Source organism: Schistocerca cancellata, chromosome 6, assembly GCF_023864275.1.
Source record: "Schistocerca cancellata isolate TAMUIC-IGC-003103 chromosome 6, iqSchCanc2.1, whole genome shotgun sequence".
In the NCBI taxonomy this organism is placed as follows: domain Eukaryota; kingdom Metazoa; phylum Arthropoda; class Insecta; order Orthoptera; family Acrididae; genus Schistocerca; species Schistocerca cancellata.
In genome coordinates, this window is record NC_064631.1 from 722,292,394 (window position 1) to 722,320,112 (window position 27,719).

At 40.0% G+C, this 27,719-nt stretch overlaps 1 protein-coding gene across 1 annotated transcript in view; it reads right to left on the minus strand.

Annotated features, from left to right (window-relative positions):
• LOC126191568 (facilitated trehalose transporter Tret1-like) overlaps window positions 1–27,719 on the minus strand; it is a 279,926-nt gene that overhangs the window by 59,186 nt on the left and 193,021 nt on the right. The window contains exon 3 of the mRNA XM_049932489.1: window positions 14,548–14,671. Coding sequence (XP_049788446.1) covers window positions 14,548–14,671 — 124 coding nt within the window. The remainder of the gene's footprint in view (window positions 1–14,547; window positions 14,672–27,719) is intronic.

The following is a 27,719-nucleotide window of genomic DNA, read 5'->3' on the forward strand; positions in this document are numbered from 1 at the left end:
ACATTTCTTTGCAATTGATACTGTTCTTAACAAAAATTGCAACACTACCACCTTTTCTTTGGTTTCTGCAGTATGAAGACGTGAGGTTGTAGTCAGGTATCACCAGCCTTTCCATCCCTGAGCAGGCATGATGCTCAGTGAAGTATAGTACATGGGCGTGATCTATGCTTCCATTGTCTTGCACATTGACTGAGAGTTCGTTCAGCTTATTAAACAGGTCTCTAATATTTTGGTGGAAGATTGCAAGTTGATCTGTTACAGAGGCTATTACAGGGTTTTGCCTAAAAAATTGTTCTTAACTGTCGAGTTCACGAATGCACTCTTGTCCTGTTTTTTTGAAAACCATTTGTCTATTGTAGTTTGTTTATACGAAGTGCATCTCGTAGAGCTGAGTTGTTCTGTCATTGCTGCTTTTAGGAGAATACCTAATGCTCTCTTTCCTGCCCGGTTTAGGTGCATACCATGTTTTGTAAACAACTCTTTTCTAAAACTGCTTACATCTACAACACAACTGTTATTAAAGCGATTGCAAGTCTTTGTCAATTTATAGTTTGTTTGCGAGATAGCTTCGTTGACACATGACTGTGGTTCCAAGTCATGCCTTTTCGGGATGTTTACAACAAATAACTTGGAGCGATTTAGCGCTGAGAGATTCTTTTCCAGCATTTGTATCACACTGTGGCCTTCATTACAGGCTACATTGCTTGCACCACCGATTATTATCACATAGTCATTTTTAACATTCTCAGGATCGCAACCCGATAATACTTCCTCGATTTTTGCACCAGGTGTCACTATTCCACACACTTCAGCGTTGCTAAGATTGCTTTTTACAATATCTGCTAAGCCTCTACCATGAATGTCTGCAAAAATTTGTACTCATTTGATAGATTTATTTGGAGCAGAAAGTTTGTAGTTGTCAGAACTCAAACGTTCATTTGGTGAAGATATAGGCTTTGGCTTATCAAATGAAACTTCCTTGTGATAACTTTCACTTTTAGGGACTTTAACACATTATTTTAGTTTTGATTCTGCGCCAGTCACTGATACACTGTTACTAGGAGCAAATTTATTTACGTCCACCAAGTTTGTGTCACTTACTATTTGTGAAGTTTTAGCACCCAGTGATCTGCGTTTGTTAATGACTTTCCTCCATTCCGTCGATTTATCAATTTTATCTTGTTTGAGTAAAAGCACGTTTACCTTCGTTCTTAGTTGTACATTTTCGAGCTTCAGGCTGTGGTTTTCTCTTCTTAGACCATCAATAACGAAATGTAAACTTGAAATGCATCCACTAAATTTCGATAATTCATGGGCACAACTTGAGAAATTTTTTGTGTGTCAGGGAACTTACTTTCAACTAGGCATTTGTTAACACAAAAGGTTAAAGGATAAATCACACAATCAATAATGTCTTTCAACAAATTACATGACATATCATAGTAATCAACTGAAGGTTTGAAATTTTTCACTATTTTTAGGATATTATTTGGGCTCAGACCATACCTGGCCCTGTCCTAAGGGTTTCCAGTTTTTAACCTGTATGCCCCAGCTGCTGGCACTGTTGTAACCCAGTGATGCAATGTGGCTATGTTAAGCAAGGTCTCCATCCCAGAAATGGGTGTGCTGCTGATTCCACCTATTATAGCTAGGAGACCAGACTCTGCACCTACCCAAGGTTCATTGCAGCCACCTTCTTTTCTCATTTATTTCACCATACTGTACCCGTGTAAGTTTTCATAGGTCGTATTACATAAATGCATGACACTGGGACTTAGATCTTGGATTTTATCACAGGCCATTCTGGTTGACATTCATGTGAGGGGTCCATGTTGGCTTTGCTTTCAGGGTTATCCATAAATACTTCACTCACCCCCCCCCCCCCCCCCCCACACCCCTCCACACTCATGAAATAGAATTTCATGAAAGAGCTTAAGATGCCAATATAAGTCCTGGGTATGCTTCCTCACGAATAATATGCAACAGTTTTCCCGGGAATCAACCTTAGATCTTGCATCCTGCACCAGTTTTGCAAAGTGTTCAGATTGCATTGCACCATTGATCTAATTTGTACTTGTAACTTTGCAAGTATTACCATAACTAAATTGTTTGCACATCCTTGCCAAAAGTAACCTCTAGTATTTAACTCTTTATTGAGTTCATTCAACACTAGATTACACAGTAACCAGAAAAAAATCCCTCCTCACAGATACTCTGTGGTGGTGTTGATCACTATTGTGGCCTATAGCGCCATAAATAATGATATTTGTTCTGTGCATAAGTGTGCTATCTTTGAGGAGAGGGCTTTGGGCAGGATGTTGGACGCTAAAGGCAGTTAGCCTCCGGACTTGTATCTGTGTAGAAGCTAAGTGTGAATAAATCTGTATCTGAGAGAATTAAGTTGTTTACCTACAACTATTCCATATTCCCACACTATTTTCTCAATCATCATGGCGGCTACAACCTTTTGTCTGCTCAGCGTAGTTTTAATTCACTTCGAAATAATGGTCATAATTGCATGCTTTTCTTCAGGTCTGACTATGAATTCGAAGGTATATTGCTAAAAGCCCCTTCAATATCCAGAAAGATGCAGAGACCAGTTTCCTGAAAATATATAGCTTTTCCCATCTTACCACAAATTGATGAAAGACTATTTCGCTTGATTTCAATGGTTGGTATGCATGTTAGTTTTCATGTAGAGGAACCTCAGTTAACCTCCTTTACTTGCTGTCCACATTAACCAATTTTTCCGTTGTCTTTAAAACAAAAACTGATTTATCTTATAACCTTAGCCTCTGTATGATCACTTCTCCTTGATTTCAGAATGAAAACAACCCTTACTGTCCTCCAAGCATTATGAATGATACCTGCAGCTAGACTAATTCTGAATGGTCTGAATAGAAGTCTGATGCCTGTATGACTTTCATATGCCACCCTTTGTCCTTCCAGGATGGAAATTATGTAACCCATCTAGTTTGCATCTTGTGTTATCCATCTGAAAGTGTGTGTATGTTTTTGAAATGTTTTCAGATGATGTAAGTGAACTGGGATGTGGATACCAGCCCAGTATTCATCTATTTTGATGAGGGAAACTGCCTAGAAACCACATCCAGACAGGCTGGCACACAGGGCCTCATTGTTAATTTGGTGGGCGGATTCAGTACGTTTACACACTGCTCACCAAATCCCAAAAGCGACATGGTCACGTGCATTGTTTTTTGGGTGGGTCTATTTTGGCCCTACATCATTATAATAATGTTTGTGGTATCTCACTAGGGGTAAGATAGATACTGCCTACAGGAAAATTAAAGAGACCTTTGGAGAAAGGAGAACCACTTGCATGAATATCAAGAGCTTTGATGGAAACCCAGTTCTAAGCAAAGGAGGGAAAGCAGAAATGTGGAAGGAGTATATAGAGGGTCTATACAAGGGCGATGTACTTGAGGACAATTTTATGGAAATGGAAGAGGATGTAGATGAAGATGAAATGGGAGATACGATACTGCGTGAAGAGTTTGACAGAGCACTGAAAGACCTGAGTTGAAACAAGGCCCCTGGAGTAGACAACATTCCATTAGAACTACTGACAGCCTTGGGAGAGCCAGTCCTGACAAAACTCTACCATCTGGTGAGCAAGATGTATGAGACAGGCAAAATACCCTCAGACTTCAAGAAGAATATAATAATTCCTATCCCAAAGAAAGCAGGTGTTGACAGATGTGAAAATTACCGAACAATCAGTTTAATAAGCCACAGCTGCAAAATACTAACACGAATTCTTTACAGACGAATGGAAAAACTAGTAGAAGCCGACCTCGGGGAAGATCAGTTTGGATTCCGTAGAAATACTGGAACACGTGAAGCAATACTGACCTTACGACTTATCTTAGAAGAAAGATTAAGGAAAGGCAAACCTACATTTCTAGCATTTGTAGACTTAGAGAAAGCTTTTGACAATGTTGATTGGAATACTCTCTTTCAAATTCTGAAGGTGGCAGGGGTAAAATACAGGGAGCGAAAGGCTATTTACAATTTGTACAGAAAGCAGATGGCAGTTATAAGAGTCGAGGGGTATGAAAGGGAAGCAGTGGTTGGGAAGGGAGTGAGACAGGGTTGTAGCCTCTCCCCAATGTTATTCAATCTGTATATTGAGCAAGCTATAAAGGAAACAAAAGAAAAGTTCCGAGTAGGTATTAAAATCCATGGAGAAGAAATAAAGACGTTGATGTTCACCGATGACATTGTAATTCTGTCAGAGACAGCAAAGGACTTGGAAGAGCAGTTGAATGGAATGGGCAGTGTCTTGAAAGGAGGGTATAAGATGTTAAGTTGGGTGATGTTGGGGGGAATTAGATTAGGAAATGAGACACTTAAATTAGTAAAGGAGTTTCGCTATTTGGGGAGTAAAATAACTGATGATGGTCGAAGTAGAGAGGATATAAAGTGTAGACTGGTAATGGCAAGGAAAGCATTTCTGAAGAAGAAAAATTTGTTAACATTGAGTATAGATTTAAATGTCAGGAAGTCGTTTCTGAAAGTATTTGTATGGAGTGTAGCCATGTATTGAAGTGTAACGTGGACGATAAATAGTTTAGACAAGAAGAGAATAGAAGCTTTCGAAATGTGGTGCTACAGAAGAATGCTGAAGATTAGATGGGTAGATCACATAACTAATGAGGAGGTATTGAATAGGATTGGGGAGAAGTTTGTGGCACAACTTGACTAGAAGAAGGGATCAGTTGGTACGACATGTCCTGAGGCATCGAGGGATCACCAAGTTAGTATTGGAGGGCAGTGTGGAGGGTAAAAATCGTAGAGGGAGACCAAGAGATGAATACACTTAACAGATTCAGAAGAATGTAGGCTGCAGTAGGTACTAGGAGATGAAGAAGCTTGCACAGGATAGAGTAGCATGGAGAGCTGCATCAAACCAGTCTCAGGACTGAAGATCACATTGGTATCATTTTAAATGATTTTAGAGATTAGATGTTCCTCCACTTGTGAAATACGAGGGCAGTTCAATAAGTAATGCAACACTTTTTTTTCTCGGCCAATTTTGGTTGAAAAAACCGGAAATTTCTTGTGGAATATTTTCAAACATTCCCGCTTCGTCTCGTATAGTTTCATTGACTTCCGACAGGTGGCAGCACTGTACGGAGCTGTTAAAATGGCGTCTGTAACGGATGTGCGTTGCAAACAACGGGCAGTGATCGAGTTTCTTTTGGCGGAAAACCAGGGCATCTCAGATATTCATAGGCGCCTGCAGAATGTCTATGGTGATCTGGCAGTGGACAAAAGCACGGTGAGTCGTTGGGCAAAGCGTGTGTCATCATCGCCGCAAGGTCAAGCGAGACTGTCTGATCTCCCGGCCGTGCACAGCTGTGACTCCTGCAATGGCGGAGCGTGCGAACACACTCGTTCGAGATGATCGACGGATCACCATCAAACAACGCAGTGCTCAACTTGACATCTCTGTTGGTAGTGCTGTCACAATTGTTCACCAGTTGGGATATTCAAAGGTTCGTTCCCGCTGGGTCCCTCGTTGTCTAACCGAACACCATAAAGAGCAAAGGAGAACCATCTGTGCGGAATTGCTTGCTCGTCATGTGGCTGAGGGTGACAATTTCTTGTCAAAGATTGTTACAGGCGATGAAACATGGGTTCATCACTTCGAACCTGAAGCAAAACGGCAATCAATGGAGTGGCGCCACACCCACTCCCCTACCAAGAAAAAGTTTAAAGCCATACCCTCAGCCGGTAAAGTCATGGTTACAGTCTTCTGGGACGCTGAAGGGGTTATTCTGTTCGATGTCCTTCCCCAAGGTCAAACGATCAACTCTGAAGTGTATTGTGCTACTCTTCAGAAATTGAAGAAACGACTTCAGCGTGTTCGTAGGCACAAAAATCTGAACGAACTTCTCCTTCTTCATGACAATGCAAGACCTCACACAAGTCTTCGCACCCGAGAGGAGCTCACAAAACCCTACAGCCCCGATCTCGCACCGTCGGATTTCCATACGTTTGGCCCAATGAAGGACGCAATCCATGGGAGGCACTACGCGGATGATGAAGAAGTTATTGATGCAGTACGACGTTGGCTCCGACATCGACCAGTGGAATGGTACCGTGCAGGCTTACAGGCCCTCATTTCAAGGTGGCGTAAGGCCGTAGCATTGAATGGAGATTACGTTGAAAAATAGTGTTGTGTAGCTAAAAGATTCGGGAATAACCTGGTGTATTTCAATGCTGAATAAAACAACCCCTGTTTCAGAAAAAAAATGTGTTGCATTACTTATTGAACTGCCCTCGTATGACTGCCCACAGAAAGCGACTTACAGGTCCTTTTTGGTTCAGCACTCTCGGAAACCTACCACACATTTTTATCTCTATTTCATACCATACTTACAGGGTAATCAAGGATGGAATGTAACAATATTAGAGAAGGAAAGTTGCTACTCACCATATAGCACAGATGTTGAGTTGCGATTGACACAACAAATAATATTGTTACATACTTACAGGATATTTATATTACAATTAATCTGTGATAATATTCTAAGAAGAAGTATTTTCTCAAAAAGAACCAAATTCATAAGTCAGAAACTCCCATTTATTCACTGACTAGCTGAATCTGCTGACTAGCTAAACCAGTCAAATGACTGACCCCCACTTGATATGACCAGGCTTTGATCATTTGTTGGCTCTTACAGTAGCATAGGAAATAATCAGAGAGCAAGCACTGCTCAAAACTCTGACCTACTGATTAACTGCCTAAGCTGACTAATGCTAACTTGGACTGGACTTCAATAAACTTTGTAACTGATTTATGTCATCTAATTAAAGTTGTACCAAAATTTTAAAAAATAGTATTAGAAAGAGTTATTATGCTAGTTTGTGGTTCTAATATCAATGTGAGTAGCAGCAGGCTTAATGAATCGCAGAACACATCAAAACTTTGTGTAGAGGGAAGGTATAATATGAGTACATTATTGCTGTTATTTTCACCAGCAAGTGAGAGTGTGAAAGTCTCTAATTTCCGCAGTCTTTGAGATAAATGAGATGAAGATAACTATTAATTTTGCTTTTCTGTTACTGTCTTCTCCTGTGTAAACTATGACAATCTAAAAGTTATGTTACTTAACAAGTGTACCTCTCAGCCATGTGCAATGTGCAGGTAGATATGATATGCAAGATATGTGTGAGAAGTGATCTATTTGCAACAGTGGTGATACTATTCTTTATAAGTCTGTACCTAACCATTCCCAGTAAAAGAAAAAGCTAAACCAATGCTATTTTCATTTCTGTATACTTTAAATAATGTCTTTTACCATGCTACTTTATTAGTTTCAGAAAAACAGCATGTTTGATTTTATCTACATCTACATCTACATTTATACTCCGCAAGCCACCCAATGGTGTGTGGCGGAGGGCACTTTATGTGCCACTGTCATTACCTCCCCTTCTGTTCCAGCTGCGTATGGTTTGCGGGAAGAACGACTGCTGGAAAGCCTCCATGCAAGCTCGAATCTCTCTAATTTTACATTCGTGATCTCCTCGGGAGGTATAAGTAGGGGGAAGCAATATATTCGATACCTCATCCAGAAACTCACCCTCTCAAAACCTGGACAGCAAGCTACACCGCGATGAAGAGCACCTTTCTTGTAGAGTCTACCACTTGAGTTTGCTAAACCTCTCCGTAACGCTATCACGCTTACCAAATAACCCTGTAACGAAACGTGCCGCTCTTCTTTGGATAGGGACCGATGACCATCGCAGTCTGGTCCCTTTAACCCCCACAAACCAACCAACCATCTTTGGATATTCTCTATCTCCTCTGTCAACCCAAGCTGGTACGGATCCCACACTGATGAGCAATACTCAAGTATAGGTCAAACGAGTGTTTTGTAAGCCACCTCCTTTGTTGATGGACTACATTTTCTAAGGACTCTCCCAATGAGTCTCAACCTGGCACCCGCCTTACCAACAATTAATTTTATATGATCATTCCACTTCAAATCGTTCCACACACATACTCTCAGATATTTTACTATGTAACTGCTACCAGTGTTTGTTCCGCTATCATATAATCATACAATAAAGGATCCTTCTTTCTGTGTTTTCGCAATATATTACATTTGTCTATGCACCAAGTGCCTATACGCTGCAGATCTTCCTGCATTTCACTGCAATTTTCTAATGCTGCAACTTCTCTGTATACTACAGCATCATCCGCAAAAAGCCACATGGAACTTCCGACACTATCTACTAGGTCATGTTCTGATATTTATTTATGGCAAAGTACTGAATTGGCAAGAAAGCAAAAAATAACATGGTAATACACTCATCTACCGCAAAAATTTATATTGCATGATAGCATGTGAAATATAATAGAAATGTGTGTATTGGTATCAGCATATGACAGTGCTGAAGCTTGTATCCACTCATTCTTTGATTCACTCATATAAACTTATATGAAACTGCTGTATTCTATCACTTGTGTCTTACGTGAACTTAACAAATACTAAACAAAGATATGCATTAGTATGAAATAGACTCAAAATTATTTTATTGCATTTCATTGAACTGGCCTAAAGAGAAAATAATATTATTTACCTTAACTAACATTTCAAAATATTGTCTAGATACACTATGTGATCAAAAGTATCCGGACACCACCAAAAACAAATGTTTTTCATATTAGGTGGATTGTGCTGTCACTTACTGCCAGGTACTCCATACCAGCAACCTCAGTAGTCATTAGACATCGTGAGAAAGCAGAATGGGCTGCTCCGCGGAACTCACAGAATGGGCTGCTCCACGAAACTCACGGACTTTGAATGTGGTCAGGTGACTGGGCGTCGCTTGTGTCATACGTCTGTATGTGGAATTTCCACACTCCTAATCATCCCTATGTCCACTGTTTCCGACGTCATTATGAAGTGGAAACATGAATGGACATGTACAGCAATAAAGCGTACAGGCCGACCTCGTCTGCTGACTGACAAAGACTGCTGAAAGTTGAAGAGGATTGTAATGTGTAATAGACAGACATCCATCCAGACCATCACACAGGAATTCCAAACTGCATCAGGATCCAGTGGAAGTACTATGCCAGTTAGGTGGGAGGTGAGAACACTTGGATTTCATGGTCTAGCGGCTGCTCATAAGCCACGCATCACGCCGGTAAATGCCAAATGATGCCTTATTTGGTTAAGGAACGTAAACATTGGACGACTGAACAGTGGAAAAATGTTGTGTGGAGTGACAAATCATGGTACACAATGTAGCGATTTAATGGCAGGGTGTGGGTACGGCGAATGCCTGGTGAACGTCATCTGCCAGTGTGTGTAGTAGTGCCAATAGTAAAATGTGGAGGCGGTGGTGTTATGGTGTGGTCATGTTTTTCATGGAGGGGGCTTGCATCCCTTGTTGTTTTGCATGCCACTATCACAGCACAGGCCTACATTGATGTTTTAAGCACCTTCTTGCTTTTCACTGTTGAAGAGCAATTCGAGGATGTAGACTTCACCTTCCAATATAATTGAGCACCTGTTCATAATGCATGGCCTGTGGGGGAGTAGTTACATGACAATAACATCCCTGTAATGTACTGGCCTGCACGTAGTACTGACCTGAATCCTATAGAACACCTTTGGGATGTTTTGGAACGCTGACTTCATGCCAGGCCTCATCAACCAACATCAATACCTCTCCTCAGTGCAGCACTCCATGAAGATTGTGCTGCTATTGCACAAGAAACCTTCCAGCACATAGTGTACTTGTTTGGATCTGTAGATGAGCTTTTAACTGCTGCAAAAACGCATATTGTGTTTTGTACTGTTATTTTCCATATTCATTCTACTTTGAGCAAGGTCTGTGCTTATATAAATGTGTGGTACAATGATATTCATCAAAATAATTAGCATCAGTCATATTCTTCCTATTAAAGACTATTTGTATAATACAGTGTTTACAAAAGGACAGATATTTTTATGTTTGCCCAAAGTTTAGTAACGGGCTTTTAAAGTTAAGAATGTGCATCTGGAACTATCATGTCGTGAATAACGTTCTAGCCCTGAAACTCCTGAAATTTTGGTGACATCAATAAAATAAAGAAAGGGGTCTCTCATATTACAAATCTTGCCAATGTATTAAAAGTTGTTCACAGATATAGAAACAAGCAATATTTACCTCAAAATAGCTATTTAAATAGTCAAATAATAATATTATGACAAAGCTGTCTACATCTAACTATGCTCATTTATGATGTACAAATAATTTTAAAACTCGACTGTCTGGCACAAGAACCATTACTGTATCATAGAAAATTGAAATCTAGTTATCCATTACAAATGAGCGTTGCTGTCTGAAATTTCCTTTTCAAGGTATCTACATCAGCATCCACACTCTGCCAACCACTGTGAAGTGCATGACACGCAGTATGTCCCATTGTGCTAGTCACTAGGCCTTCCCATTCCATTCACACATGAAACATTGAAAAAATGTTTAAACACCTCTGGGCTTGCTATAGGTAGTCTAGCCTTGTCCTCATGATCCCCACAGCAGTAATATATGGGGCATAGCAGTATGTTTCTAGACTTATAATTAAAATGTCGTTCTTGAACCTTTGTAGGATAGTTTGTGTCTGTCTTGAAGCAGCTGCCAGTTCAGTATCCTCAGCATCCATGGCACACTTCCATTAGTCATACATGTCTGTGAACAGTTTTAATCGCCTTCCCTGTATACATTCAATATCCACTGTTAATCCTGTTCAATACAGGTCCCTCACACTAGAGCAATATACTAGGATAGATTGCAGGAGTATTTAGTACTTACCTGGATAACCAAGCATCTGAGATGGGGAGGTGTGCCAGTCCTGGGTCAAATCCACCCAAGGGATTAACAATGAGAATCAGTGTGCTGCCCAGCCTGAATGTTGTCATTTTAGGTGGTTTCCCGTATTCCACTTGGCGAACACCCAAGTCCCACCCCAGTAACATGATTTGTGAACACTGAGAAAACTTCCAATCTCTTTCAAATGAACAACACTACACACAGACAGTTCTGTTACATACATTCTGTCACAGGGGTAATGGGATGGTGACAGGAAGGGCATCTGGCCAATGCTTAAAGTAACCATGCATGCCCAGTCCATCAATAACCATGCTGACCTAGTGCTGACAGGGGTCAAAGGCAGAAGAAAAATAAGATGAAGAAGCTGCAGGAGTATTCTGTAAGCAATCTCCTTTATACACTGGTTGCATTTCCCTAGTTTTCATTTATATGAAATGAGGATGAGGAAAGAAAGGGAAGGATTGGGTGGGAATTCGTGATTTCAAGCTACACAGGGCAATGTGGGAAATTTGAAAAGTTGAAAATTTGTGCCAGCCCGGGACTCGAACCTGCATTTACCATTTTGCATGATTGTTTGCCGTAACTGTTTTGGCCATCTGGACACAGTCCCCAACCATCTCGAATTTTCAAATTGTCACATGTGCCATTGTGAGTAGGAAGTTAATTGATGATGCTGCGTTACAGCATACAATAAGTTAGAAATTTGTGTTGGTTGTGGGCTGTGGCTGGACGGCCAAAACGGTTAAGGCAACCACTCATGAGAAGTGGTATACCCAGGTTTGAGTCCTGATTTGGCATAAGTTTTCATCTTTTGTCATCAGATTACCACAATTCTCTGTGTGGCTGGAAGTCATGAATCCCTACCCAACCCTTCCCTTTCTTTCCTCATTCTCTATTTCATATAAATGTATGCACCAACTGTGTCATCATAAGTGGTGTCTGTTCTGTTGGACACATCTGACAGAACAGACACCACTCAAATATATACATCCCTAATATTCTTCCAATGAAGAAAAATCTGTCATCTGTTTTATCTATGATTGAGATGATTGTTTTGTTTCATACCACTACAAATTAATACCCTCAGGTATTTGTATGAGTTGGCTGATTCCAATTATGACTTGCTGATCTGATGTCATAGGATACTGCATTTCTCATTTTGTGAAGTGCACAATTTGACATTTCTGAACATTTAAAGGAAGCTGATAATCTTTGCACCATTTTGACATCTTACCGAGATCTGACTGAATATTTGTGCAGCTTTTTTAAAGACAGTACTTCATTAGAGATAACTATATCACTTACAGAAAGTGTGAGGTCACTATTAATTTTGTCTGCAAGTTCATTAATATATACAACATGAACAGAAAGTGTACCAACACAATTCCCTGGGGTAGCTGTTGATGCCTGTGCATCGAAAATAACATGCTCACAATTCTCTGGGGTATCTGTTGATGCCTGTGCATCAAAGATAACAGGCTCATCCTTGCTACCAAGAAATCCTCAATCCATCCACAAATTTCACTTGATGTTCTGTACGAGCATACTTTCGGTAATAAATGTAGACATGGTACTGAATGAAATGCTTTTCAGAAAAAAGAAATAGTGCTTCTTTCTGACTGCCTTTGTCCAAGGCTTTCAGTATGTTATGGGAGAAAAGTGCAAGTTGGGTTTCACAAGATCAATGTTTTTAGAATCTGTGCAGGTTGACACAGCATGGTCAGTTGTTGTTCTCTTTGAGAAACTGCTCAAAACATTTTGAATAACCACTCTACTTGCATCAGTTGTACTTTTTTTAAATTTGAAAACCCCTTTCTCCCTGCTGGGTGATAACAGGAAATCACGAGAAACAGCCACCTGAGTAATGGGGGAAAAATAAACCTGCATTCTTAGTGCAGTTCAGTAGAGCACGTCTCCAATCATGAACAAGATAATGCAGCTTGTGCACACTGTTCTATCTGCCAGTTTTACTCAGAGGATCATTTTGAGCTTAGGACGTGCGTGCATTGTCCTTTATGAGAAGAAGGGTTGTCAGCACGAGACTGCACCAACCAAATGAGTGTGCACCACTGTGACATAATCTGAACACTGAGTTGCTATTGTGAGAAACAAAAGATTGAAGAGCTCCCTTAAATGAATGCCTGCTGTCAATAACACCTGCTAATGACTGCTACCTGTAAATTATGGCTCATTAGTACCCCAACAAAATGCAAGAGAACTGTGTGCTACCTTTTTGTTGTGCTATGTACACCTGCTTAGTACAAACCTATCTTCATATGATTAGTTTGATTCCTAGGTAATCTTTATGAACAAAAATACAGAACAGCCCCCTTCCCAAGCCCCATGGTGCACTGACAATGTGCTAAGGGAATCACAATGAATTTCCTTCCCTATCTTTTTCCAGTTAATGCTATTCTTGTACCGTTAGTACGCTGTACAGTAGTGAGACATTTAATTCTAATATTTCTTTTATTTTTGGAGTATACTTATAGGATAGGAAATGTCAGTCAGTCCAGCATTTGCTCTTATGGCAGGAAAAACTAATGTGCTCCATATCAAAGCTGACATTCACAAATAAATCATAATAATAACAATAATCATAAACTTAGCTGTCCTGGAAGTAAGTTAAGTGCTGAGCTGACAGTTATTCCTTGGATGAAATTAATATTTAAGTATCATACAACTTTTTGCTATTGGTGATGCATTATGTGTTTTATGTTGCTTATGAAACATTAACCCCTTTGACAATCAAGAAATCAGAAGAAGATTGTATTAATCATAAATACTCCACCCAAATGCTAGCGAACTGTATTAGTGGTGAAACAAAATAAGAGGCATTGTAATTACAGAACACTGGAAACATAACTGTTGATGTATATTAGTAAATTGGGGCATTCACAAGGGAACCAGTACACACAGGAATAGTGATATGTGAAATTTCAGTTGTTATTATTCCCAAACCATTAGCTTTTATTTTTAATAAATGTGTGGAATTTGGAGTTTTTTCAGATGCACTTAAGGTGTCAAAAGTTGTCCCAGTTTTTTTTAAAAAAAGGGGACAAACATCTTCCTCAAAGTTACAGACCACTGTCCATTGTTCCAATATTCTTATAAATATGTGAGGCACTGATACACGCACAAATAAGCAGCTTCTTTGAAAAACACAGTATCCTGTGTAACAATAAGTTTGGTTTTAACAAAGGAAGAAATACAACAGGGACCATCTTGGAAATCATTGACCAAACCTTAATAGCTTTTGAAAACAATAACATGGTGTCACTGGTATTGTGACCTAATCAAAGCTTTTGATTGCATTCCTGTTGACGTACTACTGACGAAACTAGAGTTTTATGTGGTGAGAGGGAGCACTTTAGCTGTGATAAGTTCTTATTTAAGTAACAGAAAACAATTTTTCAGTCAGAAATGTAAATTCTTCTGCAATGGAAATCAAATAAATAAAAAATAAATAAATTGGTCCAAGAGATATTTTTTTCACTTATGTGTGAGGGCTCTTGAGTTCTTTGTTGCATTTATTTAATTTAATAAATTATTATACATGTTTATCTCAACCATTGATGTATTAATAAGATATTGAAAAACTGCCACAATCTTTTTTTTTAATTAAGGTCTTTAAATTAAATTTTTGTTCACCTCAGCTATGTATTTAAAAGAAAAATGTGCATAAGGACTTACCAAGCCAAGAAGCGTCTATTACATCAACTGACAACTTCTCATACAAAGTTGGAGTCATCCTTGTGAAGGAGATCATCATTCCAAGATCAAATAACAATAGGCAACAGAGGCCTGTAATAATTATCTGCCAAACAAAACAGGTGAAAATGTTAATTCACAGTGTCAAAGAAATTAATTTTCAGTTCATTTTTCCCAATTTGCAATTTAAATACTGTTATTTTTTTAACTAAAGGAAGAAGGTCTATGACATACCTGTAAAGCTTTACAAATATGAAAACGTAGTAGAATTACAGGAAGTACCTAATTTGTTAAGTGGATGCCTACATGGAGAACTATTGCCATCAGAATGGAAACCTGGTGACATAGCTCTATCTACAAAAAAATATAGAGACAGAAGATAGTTATAAATTATAGAAGATTGAGTGTAAATGCTTTATCAGCTAGATTCCATAAAAGAATCTTGAGGGTAGGGATTGAAGCAAAATGAGAGTACTTGAAGCCTACAGGGGTTTAAAGATTGGAGATCATATCAGGGTAATACGATTATTCTTCAGCAACTAACAGAAAAACCAACACTGAATATGTTAATGAGCTATACATATTTATTAATTAACCAACAAAAAAGTGTATTATAGCACACCAATCGATAAACTGAACATAGCAAAGAAACTACATGACATGTTCAAAATACATTAATGCTGTGAATAGTTTATACACTGTGCAACACAGTTAAATGGTCACTTTTTCAAACACCCATAATTGTCACTCACTGTAATGCAGAAGTTTTAAATTGCACTCAAAGGTGTCTGCAACCTGCCCCTGTAATGGTGTAAAAGCATGGTACTTTCCAACATCACGAGCTTGGTGCTTCAAACAGCAAAGCTTTGACACATACTGATAAAGGCCAGAGATGAGAAGTTCATTTGGGATGTAAGATGGGTTAATAATGTCACATTGACACTAATTTCACCACAGTTCTACCAAACACCACAACGGATATTTACCATGATGGATAGGTTCTCAAACTACCTCTTATCCACATTTCACTCCCTCTTTTGACATCTCTGCAATGGATGTCAGAACCATGATGCCCAGTTGAAACCATACAGTTTTCTTATGATTGTCAAGACATACCGCCGCTCATAATCAATACGAAGAAACCTGAAGGGATCACATAAAGAACATCAATGAAAACACTCCTTCACTTGAGGTGCTGATTCCCACACATTTCATAGTCAAAAACAATGGTTCGCAGTGTGGTGAGCAACAGGATGATGATATTGACAACCTTGGAAACTACTGACACCCCTTGGATGACTGAAGCCTCCTCTAATGACACTGTGGGATTTCAACCCCAATGAATGCGATCATACGCCTTTGGAGTGTAACACAACCACAACTTTTGCTCTGGTGTACAGGATGGAACCATTAGGGACCATGAACTTTTTGATGAAATTTGGCACTCTTCAGCAGAGTGCTGCTATGCTGGTGCTCTAGCGCATGCTTATGGAGATGTGGAACCTGAGGGATGTCTAAGGGGTTGCGTGCCAGCAAGCATCTAAGAATCCATCATGGGTTGCCCCTATACAGGTACATTTTAAAGTACTCAACAAAGGTGCGCAGGTGCTGCTGAGGGTGTTGCAGAACTGGGTTGGTCTTAGAGGGACTCTTCACCATTTTATTTACGCATGTGTTGCTGTCGCACCCCGTGTTATCAGGACACAGGAGGGCACTAAATAGGAGGCTGAAAAAGCAGAAATGGTCTTTGCTGCTTCAGATCACATTCAAATTTCGTTGAATGGTTTTGAACGGTCCCTAGTGGTTCTACTGTGTACAGAAGAGCAAAAATTAAAGTCACGCTACACTCCAAAGGGGTGCGATTTTGTTCAATGCAGTCACAGGCCAACCATGTTCTTAGAGAATGTAAAATTGTCTATGGGGAGTTGGAAGTCTCAAAGATTGTCAAGGACATCATTCTGGTGCTCACTGATTGTGTCATTTTTGAAGACGAAAATTGTGTGAACAAATGCCCCATGCAAAGAGGTGGTCTCACTGACACAATTATTCCACCCATGAGGCCCTTTAGTATTGATTCTAACTGATGATAATTCTAAAATGTTTTCTTCTGCCATCCATAATAAAACCACATGATTTCAAAGCTGGGCATCACAATTTGACCTCCACTGCAGAGGCGTCTAAAGAGGGAGTGAAATGTGGGTAAGAGGGGATGTGACCAACCTTCTCATCATGCGACACATCCAGGGTGGTATTGGACAGAATTGTGTTGAAATTGGTGCCAGTATGATATCATTAACATACCTTACTTATACTTCACATGAATTGCTGAGCTCTGCCCCCACCATTACAGTGGGAAGTTGTAGGCACTTTTGAGCCACATTTCAAACTTCTCTTTAGCAATGGAAGACAGTAATGGGATTTCAAAAAGTGACTCTTTAATTCTGTTGCACAGTGCACACAGATAACCTAAGTAAAACAGGGTATGGAAAGTTTGGCAGAAAGTACATTCTAAGGGGAAAAAAAACCTACCACAAAGGAATTATCCAAATGGATTGGAAATCATTAGAAGTGATGCAGACAAGCAAATGATTACAATTTCAGAGAAATTGAATGATTTATTCAAAAGCAGGAGCCTCACAAATTAAACAACCAGTAACGCATTGGGCCACCTCTGTCTCTTACGAGGGTGCGTTTCTGGAGGAGGTATCGAATATATTGCTTCCCCCTACTTATACATCCCGAGGCGATCACAAATGTATAATTAGAGAGATTCGAGCAGACGCTTTCCGGCAGTCGTTCTTCCCGCAAACTATACGCGACTGGAACAGGAAAGGGAGGTAATGACAGCGGCACGTAAAATGCCCTCCGCCACACACCATTGGGTGGCTTGCGGAGTATAAATGTAGATGTAAATGTAGCTGTATATGCAAGCAGTTATATGGCTTGGCACTGGTTGACAGAGTTGTTGGATGTCCTTCTGAGGGATATCGTGCCAAATTCTGTCCAACTGACGCTTTACATTGTCAAAATCCCTTGCTGCAAGGAGAGCCCTGCACATAATGTTGCAAACTTTCTGAATTGGGGGAGAGATCCGGTGATGGCCAAGGTAGTATTTGGCAAGCACAAAGACAAGCAGTAGAAATTCTGACTGTCTGCAAGGGGGTGTTAACTTTCTTTAATGTAAACCCAGGATGGCTTCCACGACGGGCAACAAAACGGAGCATAGAACATTGTCAATGTACTAAGGTGCTGTAAGGATGCTGCAGGTGATACCCGAAAGAGTCCTGCTACAAAAATAATGCCCCCCCCCCCCACCACCACCACCACCACCACCATCACTTGTGGTTGTCAGCCCTTCCAGTGGGTGACAGGCTGGTATCCCACTGCTGTCCGGGACTTCTCCTGACATGTCTGCTGGCCATCAGAGCTCTGTTTGAAGCAGGTCTCACCACTGAAGACAATACTATTCTAGTCAATGAGATTCCAGTCTGAAGACACGTTTGGAGAGGAACAGGATACCAGCGTGATGCCTAGGTGACTGTCACTCATCATATGGCCTGACAACCAGGAGTGATGGTCTGGGGTGCCATTTCTTTTCATAGCAGGAACCCTTTAGTTGCCAGTGTTGATGGCAACACTGCGCCAACGCGGACTCTTTGAGTATTTGCTGCATTAAATAATTATAAAAAACATTGTTATTAAGCTGTTTTTAAAGGTACAGTTGTTATAATCTAAATGTTGTTAAATTAGTAGGAGTGTTAGTGAAGTATAAAATAAGATTAAACAGGGTAAGAAGAGTATTTTTCTTCTCGCACCTATTAGCACGAATCCTAGGCCTAATTTCACATGTGCGAATCATAAGTAAGCAGTGAATTAAACTTATAGGTAAACGTTTCCTGAGGGTATAAATATAAGTGTTGTTACATTAGTGGAAGTGTTAGTGAAGTGTTAAAGAAGATTAAACAAGGTAAGAAATTGATTTTCCTTCTCGCGCCTATAGCACGGATTTTAGGTTTAATTTCAAGCACACGTATCGTAAGTAAACAGTGACTCAAACTTATATGTAATCACCAGTTTTTTTATTCAGTAATCTTTCAATTTATTTATATCTGCTTGAATAGTTTCTAGGGTCCTTTGTTTACGTTTTATTCAGTACTTAAATCATTTTTTACGATTTCTGTTTTTACCATGAGTGAGAAGTGTGTGACATGCCATAGGAGCGTTAGTTCCGGGGTGTGGTGTGATGGGTGCTGTAGTTTCTTTCATTGGGGCGAATGTAGTGGCGTGGGAAATGGGGACATAAATGAGGCTCACCAGTGGTATTGTAGGATCTGCAGTAGAGACAGGAAAATACTGGAACAGGAAGCGAAAATTGCAGCTCTTCAAGCTGACTTAGACAAGGCAAGGGAGGAACTGGACAGGTTAAAGAGGGATAAGGGTGAACAGAGGTTGGAAGTGGCAACAGGTAATAGGGGGAACAGGCAAAGGAGAGCATCAGACAACTTTGTCATAAATCTTGAAAATAGATTTGACTTGTTGCCTCAGTCAGAATCGGATGAGCCTCATGTAGCTGAAGCTGTAGAAAGGGCACAACCAGCTTTCAAGGACTTGAAAAAGGTAGGGAAATTTGTAAAGAAAAAGAAAGTTCTGTTGTTAGGTAGCTCCCATGGTAGAGGTGTTGGCCAACTACTGCAGGAAAATCTAGGTCCAGAGTACCAGGTCACAAACTTTTTCAAGCCTAGTGCAGATCTGGGTCAGGTAACAGAGGATGTAGGTTCTTTATGCAAAGATTTCACGAAGGAGGATGCCGTGGTTATAGTGGGTGGTCCGGGAAATAGCACTGACAGAGACTATGAATATTCCATAGAGAGTGACCTGGTGAAGATAGCATCAGCAACGAAGCATACGAGTGTGAAATTTGTGTCTGTGTTGAGACGCCATGGTCGGCCTCATTTGAACTCTTCCATCAGGAGGGTGAACTAGGAGTTGGAGTGGCTACTTAGGACGGATATAGGGTCCCATATTGGTTTGATTCCTGTAGATGCTGTCAATAGGTGGGACTACACTAGGCATATGGCCTTCACCTCAATAGGAAAGGGAAAACTGTCTGGGTTGATTGCAGAAAACTTAAGGGGGGGACACTGTCACAAGTGGTAAAATACCAGTGGTCACAGGTAACAGAGGGATGCCTTTTTTAGGATAGGGAAGGGGGAAAGAAAACGAGTTTTAAGAGAGATTGGCAGACACACTCAGTTTGAGAAAACAGATGAACAGGAGTCAGAGTTTAGCATACAGATTCCATATAAACAATGTTTAACAGAAAGTAATCAGAAACTGCCAGTTCATCTTTGCCAAAGCAATTATAATCCCATTAGTATGCATTATCAGTTATCTTTATTACACCAGAACATTTTGGGACTCAGAAATAAAATTGATGAACTACTCATTTGTATTGATGAAATGAATTCATCTAACCAAATTGACATGATCTGCCTCTCTGAACATCAAGTGACCACTGGCATAGGTATGTTAGACATTTCAGGATTTAAGCTAGCTTCCTACTTCTGCAGAGTAGATATGGATGGAGGAGGAGTTGCCACATTTATTAAAAACTGCCATAAATTCAAGAACATTGACATTAATAAATTCTGTTTAGACCAGCATCTAGAAGCATGTGCAACAGAAGTAGAGTTCCATAACAGATCCTATATAATAGTAACTATTTACCGAGCACCTGCAGGAAATTATAATCTATTCATAAATCATCTAGAAGCTCTTTTGGGTTATTTAACAGGAAGAAACAAAGAAAATTTGATTGATGGCGACTTTAATACAGATTTTCTAATGCAATCTTCCAGTAAACATTTACTGCAGTTAGTAATGTTGTCTCTCAATCTAACTCACACTGTAAACTTTCCAACTAGGGTCACTAAATCCTCAAGGACAGCCATTGATAACATTTTTATAGACAAATCAAAGGAACAAAATCATATCATAAAACCTGTAATAAATGGACTATCAGATCACGACATGCAGCTCCTTGTTGTAGATGTAAATTCTGAGCAGATTATCAAGACTGCTAAGTCTGAGTACAGGAGAGTAGTCAGTCAACCAAAAATTGAGTGTTTTAGAAAACTGCTCAAAGATATGAACTGGAAAGATGTTTATAGTGCCCATGACATGAATGAAAAATATAATACATTCATAAACAATGTCAGTACCACGTTTGAAAACTGTTTTCCTCTAAAAGTTACTCAAATTAAACAGAAGTCTATAATAAAACCGTGGATTACACAAGGAATAAAGATTTCCTGTAAGACAAAAAGGAAAATGTATCTGTCGACCAAGAATAGCTCCAATACTGATGATTTAGCTAAATACAAGGAATACTGTAAAATATTAAAAAAAGTAATTCAGACATCTAAACAAATGCACTACGGGAAGAAGCTAGCAATGACAGGGAACAAAATAAAAACAATATGGGATATAGTGAAAGAGGAGACTGGTAGAACCAGAAAGGAACAGGACCAAATAGCGTTAAGGGTAGATAACACATTAGTAACCAATGGGCATAGTGTGGCAAATCTATTTAACAAGTACTTTATATCCATCAAACTACAGACAGATTTCACTTTTGCCAGCATTCTCAAAAATTTTAGAAAAAGTAATGTACAGGCAGCTTCTCAACCATCTGACCACAAATAACATTATCAAGAACACAGTTTGGATTTCTGAAGAGTTCTGATATCGAGAAGGCTATTTACACCTACAGTGAAAATGTACTTAATTCATTAAATAACAAATTACAAGCAGCAGGTATTTGTCAAAGGCATTTGATTGTGTGAACCACAACATCCTTTTAAATAAATAGAATTCTATGGTGTCACGGGCAGTGCTGCAAAATGGTTCAAGTCATACCTAGCTAACAGGAAACAAAGGGTGTCAGTACAAGGGACTAGTGAATTAAGTCATCAGTCATCATCAGAATGGGAAGAAATTACATGTGGTGTCCCACAAGGATCCATCTTAGGGCCATTGCTTTTTCTTGTGTACATTAATGATCTCTCATCAGTTACACTGCCAGAAGCAGAGTTCGTTTTGTTTGCAGATGACCCAAGTATTGCAATAAATAGTATGTCGAGTGTAGTTCTAGAAAGATCTGCTAATGATATTTTCATGGATTTTAATAAATGGTTTAAAGCCAACTCATTGACATTAAACTTTGAAAAGACTCACTACATGCAATTCAGAACCTGTAAGAGGTTTCCACTCAGCATATCCATAAAGTATAAAGAAGAGCAGATAGAAGAGGTTGACAGTCTTAAATTCCTGGGATTACAACTTGATAATAAATTTAGTTGGGAGGAGCACACCACAGAACTGTAGAAACGCCTTAACAAATCTGTATTTGCAATTCGAGTGTTAGCAGACATATGTTGTTGTCGTGGTCTTCAGTCCTGAGACTGGTTTGATGCAGCTCTCCATGCTACTCTATCCTGTGAAAGCTTCTTCATCTCCCAGTACCTACTGCAACCTACATCCTTCTGAATCTGCTTAGTGTATTCATCTCTTGGTCTTCCCCTACGATTTTTACCCTCCACGCTGCCCTCCAATACTAAATTGGTGATCCCTTGATGCCTCAGAACATGTCCTACTAACCGATCCCTTCTTCTGGTCAAGTTGTGCCACAAACTTCTCTTCTCCCCAATCCTATTCAATACTTCCTCATTAGTTATGTGATCTACCCATCTAATCTTCAGCATTCTTCTGTAGCACCACATTTCGAAAGCTTCTATTCTCTTCTTGTCCAAACTATTTACCGTCCATGTTTCACTTCCATACATGGATACACTCCATACAAATACTTTCAGAAATGACTTCCTGACACTTAAATCTATACTCGATGTTAACAAATTTCTCTTCTTCAGAAACGCTTTCCTTGCCATTGCCAGTCTACATTTTATATCCTCTCTACTTCGACCATCATCAGTTATTTTGCTCCCCAAATAGCAAAACTCCTTTACTACTTTAAGTGTCTCATTTCCTAATCTAATTCCCTCAGGATCACCCGACTTAATTCGACTACATTCCATTATCCTCGTTTTGCTTTTGTTGATGTTCATCTTATATCCTCCTTTCAAGACACTGTCCATTCCGTTCAACTGCACTTCCAGGTCCTTTGCTGTCTCTGACAGAATTACAATGTCATCGGCAAACCTCAAGGTTTTCATTTCTTCTCCATGGATTTTAATACCTACTCCGAATTTTTCTTTTGTTTCCTTTACTGCTTGCTCGATATACCGATTGAATAACATCGGGGAGAGGCTACAACCCTGTCTTACTCCCTTCCCAACCACTGCTTCCCTTTCATGTCCCTCGACTCTTATAACTGCCATCTGGTTTCTGTACAAATTGTAAATAGCCTTTCGCTCCCTGTATTTTACCCCTGGCACCTTTAGAATTTGAAAGAGAGTATTCCAGTCAACATTGTCAAAAGCTTTCTCTAAGTCTACAAATGCTAGAAATGTAGGTTTGCCTTTCCTTAATCTTTCTTCTAAGATAAGTCGTAAGGTCAGTATTGCCTCACGTGTTCCAGTATTTCTACGGGATCCAAACTGATCTTCCCCGAGGTCAGCTTCTACTAGCTTTTCCATTCATCTGTAAAGAATTCGTGTTAGTATTTTGCAGCTGTGACTTATTAAACTGATTGTTCGGTAATTTTCACATCTCTCAACACCTGCTTTCTTTCGGATTGGAATTATTATATTCTTCTTGAAGTCTGAGGGTATTTCGCCTGTTTCATACATCTTGCTCACCAGATGGTAGAGTTTTGTCAGGACTGGCTCTCCCAAGGCCGTCAGTAGTTCCAATGGAATGTTGTCTACTCCGGGGGCCTTGTTTCGACTCAGGTCTTTCAGTGCTCTGTCAAACTCTTCACGCAGTATCGTATCTCCCATTTCATCTTCATCTACATCCTCTTCCATTTCCATAATATTGTCCTCAAGTACATCGCCCTTGTATAGACCCTCTATATACTCCTTCCACCTTTCTGCTTTCCCTTCTTTGCTTAGAACTGGGTTTCCATCTGAGCTCTTGATGTTCATACAAGTGGTTCTCTTATCTCCAAAGGTCTCTTTAATTTTCCTGTAGGCAGTATCTATCTTACCCCTAGTGAAATAAGCCTCTACATCCTTACATTTGTCCTCTTCCATCCCTGCTTAGCCATTTTGCACTTCCTGTCGATCTCATTTTTGAGACGTTTGTATTCCTTTTTGCCTGCTTCATTAACTGCATTTTTATATTTTCTCCTTTCATCAATTAAATTCAATATTTCTTCTGTTACCCAAGGATTTCTAAGAGCCCTGGTCTTTTTACCTACTTGATCCTCTGCTGCCTTCACTATTTCATCCCTCAAAGCTACCCATTCTTCTTCTACTGTATTTCTTTCCCCCATTCCTGTCAATTGTTCCCTTATGCTCTCCCTAAAACTCTGTACAACCTCTGGTTCTTTCAGTTTATCCAGGTCCCATCTCCTTAAATTCCCACCTTTTTGCAGTTTCTTCAGTTTTAATCTACAGCTCATAACCAATAGATTGTGGTCAGAGTCCACATCTGCCCCTGGAAATGTCTTACAATTTAAAACCTGGTTCCTAAATCTCTGTCTAACCATTATATAATCTATCTGATACCTTTTAGTATCTCCAGGGTTCTTCCATGTATACAACCTTCTATCATGATTCTTAAACCAAGTGTTAGCTATAATTAAGTTGTGCTCTGTGCAAAATTCTACCAGGCGGCTTCCTCTTTCATTTCTTAGCCCCAATCCATATTCACCTACTACGTTTCCTTCTCTCCCTTTTCCTACACTCGAATTCCAGTCACCCATGACTATTAAATTTTTGTCTCCCTTCACTATCTGAATAATTTCTTTTATATCATCATATATTTCTTCAATTTCTTCTTCATCTGCAGAGCTAGTTGGCATATAAACTTGTACTACTGTAGTAGGCATGGGCTTCGTGTCTATCTTGGCCCTACTTTCATTCCATAATGTCATATGGTATAATATTTTGGGGTAACTCTTCAAGTCAAACAAAAGTTTTCAGAGTCCAAAAGCGTGTAATACGTATTATTTGTGGAGTAAATTCACGGACGCCATGTAGAAACCCCTTCAAAGAACTGGGTATACTAACCACTGCCTCTCAGTATATTTACTCCTTAATGAAATTTGTCCTAAATAATATATCTCTTTTTCCAACAAACAGCTCAGTTCATACATACGATACCAGGAACAAAAATGATCTGCACAAAGACTTAAAAGCACTTACTTTAGTTCAAAAAGGGGTCCACTACTCAGGAACACTCATCTTCAATAACTTGCCAGCAAACATAAAAAATTTAGTTACAAATAAAGATCAATTTAAAAGGAGCCTGAAAGACTTACTAGTGGCCAACTCCTTCTACTCCATTGACGAATTTTTTAATAGAAACAAATAATGTATTGTATATATTCATACTATTAGTATTGTTATTTCAGTTAAAAAAAAAAAAATTACATGTTCCACATCCGCGAGGATCTTCTCAGCATGGATCTATGGAACGAAAAACTAATCTAATCAGCCATGTGCAGCAACCTTACAGCACATTAGTATGCCGACAACAATCTAAACCCTATTTTGTTGCTCTTCATGGCAAGTCATCCTGGGCTTACATTTCAGTAAGATAATGCCACCTGCACATGGCAAGAGTTTCTGCCACTTGTATCAAAGCTTGCCAAACACTACCTTGGCCTGCACAGCTGCTGGATCTCTTTGCAGCTGAAACATTTGGAACATTATGGACAGGGCCATCCAACCATATCATGATTTTGACAATCTGAGACACTAAGTGGATAGAATTTGGCACAAAATGCTTCAGGAGGACATCCAACAACTCTGTCAATCAATAGCAAGTCAAATAACTGCTGGCATAAGGACCAGAGGTGGACCGACATATTAGTGACTTGCTCAATTTGTGAACCTCCTTCTCTTGAATAAATCATACATTTTTTTCTGAAATTGTAATCATTTGTTTGTCTGTACATGTACATCACATCTACCAATTTCCATCGCATTTGGATAATTCCTTTGTGGTACATGACTTTTTATTTTGTTCTTTTTTTAGTCCTAGAATGAATATAATATAGGGGTAGGTACCAATCACTGAAAGATGGGAAGCAGATGGAGAGCTTACAGTGGTGTAGTTGGCGGCCCAGAGGGAGGCAGCAGGTTTATTATATTGGAGTGTAGATGGGAGAAGCAGCTGGTGCAGGGCATAGTAATGCAATCCTGAGCACCAGAGCCGGTAAGTTCCCTTGGCACAGGATTGCAATAATGTAGTGGAGGAGCGGATTTAGAGCAGGGGACAGGACAGAGGAAGGGAATACTACAGGGTTATTACAAATGATTGAAGCGATTTCACAGCTCTACAATAACTTTATTATTTGAGATATTTTCACAATGCTTTGCACACACATACAAGAACTCAAAAAGTTTTTTTAGGCATTCACAAATGTTCGATATGTGCCCCTTTAGTGATTCGGCAGACATCAAGCCGATAATCAAGTTCCTCCCACACTCGGCGCAGCATATCCCCATCAATGAGTTCGAAAGCACTGTTGATGCGAGCTCGCAGTTCTGGCACGTTTCTTGGTAGAGGAGCTTTAAACACTGAATCTTTCACATAACCCCACAGAAAGAAATCGCATGGGGTTAAGTCGGGAGAGTGTGGAGGCCATGACATGAATTGCTGATCATGATCTCCACCATGACCGATCCATCGGTTTTCCAATCTCCTGTTCAAGAAATGCCGAACATCATGATGGAAGTGTAGCAATTGTAAACGGTAAGGCTTCTGCTTCAGCCTTTTCCGTAAGATTTTCCAAACTGTCGGCTGTGGTACGTTTAGCTCCCTGCTTGCTTTATTCGTCGACTTCCGCGGGCTACGCGTGAAACTTGCCCGCACCCGTTCAACCGTTTCTTCCCTCACTGCAGGCCGACCCGTTGATTTCCCCTTACAGAGGCATCCGGAAGCTTTAAACTTCGCATACCGTCGCCGAATGGAGTTAGCAGTTGGTGGATCTTTGTTGAACTTCGTCCTGAAGTGTCGTTGCACTGTTATGACTGACTGATGTAAGTGCATTTCAAGCACGACATACGCTTTCTCGGCTCCTGTCGCCATTTTGTCTCACTGCGCTCTCGAGTGCTCTGGCGGCAGAAACCTGAAGTGCGGCTTCAGCCGAACAAAACTTTATGAGTTTTTCTACGTATCTGTAGTGTGTCGTGACCATATGTCAATATGAATGGAGCTGCAGTGAATTTATGAAATCACTTCAATCATTTGTAATAGCCCTGTATTGAAGGAGTGAGTGCAGTGAATTAGTGAACGCTGTGGCCGGGAGGATTAGTGGAGGAAAAGAGGTGTTACTAGGGTAACTCCCATTCACAGAGATCAGTAAAGCTGGTACTGGCAGGAAGATACCAGATGGCACTGGCTGCAAAACTGCCATGAACTTGAGTACTTTGTGATTGGCAATTTGTTCCGTCAATGGGTGGTCAAGTCTGCTCTTGGCCACTGTTTGGCAGTGGCCCTCCATTCTGGTGGGCAGCTCATTAATGATCGTGTCCACGTAAAATGCTGCACAGCAATTGTAGCAGAACCTGTATACAATGTAGTTGCATTCATAGGTAGACTGCCTCTGGTGGGAGATGATAATCCTCTGACAGGACTGGCATAGCATGTTATGGGAGGATTAATTTGGCAGGTCTTGCACCTGGGTCTTGACCTCTACGGAAAGGGGTTGGGAGTGGAATGTACCAGGGTGTTGTTTAGGTTGGGTGGGAGGTGGAATACCACTTTAGGAAGGTTGAGCAGAGTCATGGGTAGGATGTCATTTCCAAGAATGATAGTAGATAGTCAACACCCAGGTGAAGGAAGCTCAGTTGCTACCGTCTGGGATGATACTGGGTTATAATTGGGGGGGGGGGGGGGGGGGGGTCTCCTTTGGAGCTGTTTCATAGATGTTCAGTCGGTACAATGTAGCTGCATAGGTTTGTATCTCAGGGTGCATATGTATGTGTACTCGAGCTCACAAAAGGAGTTCTCCGAAAGTCAGC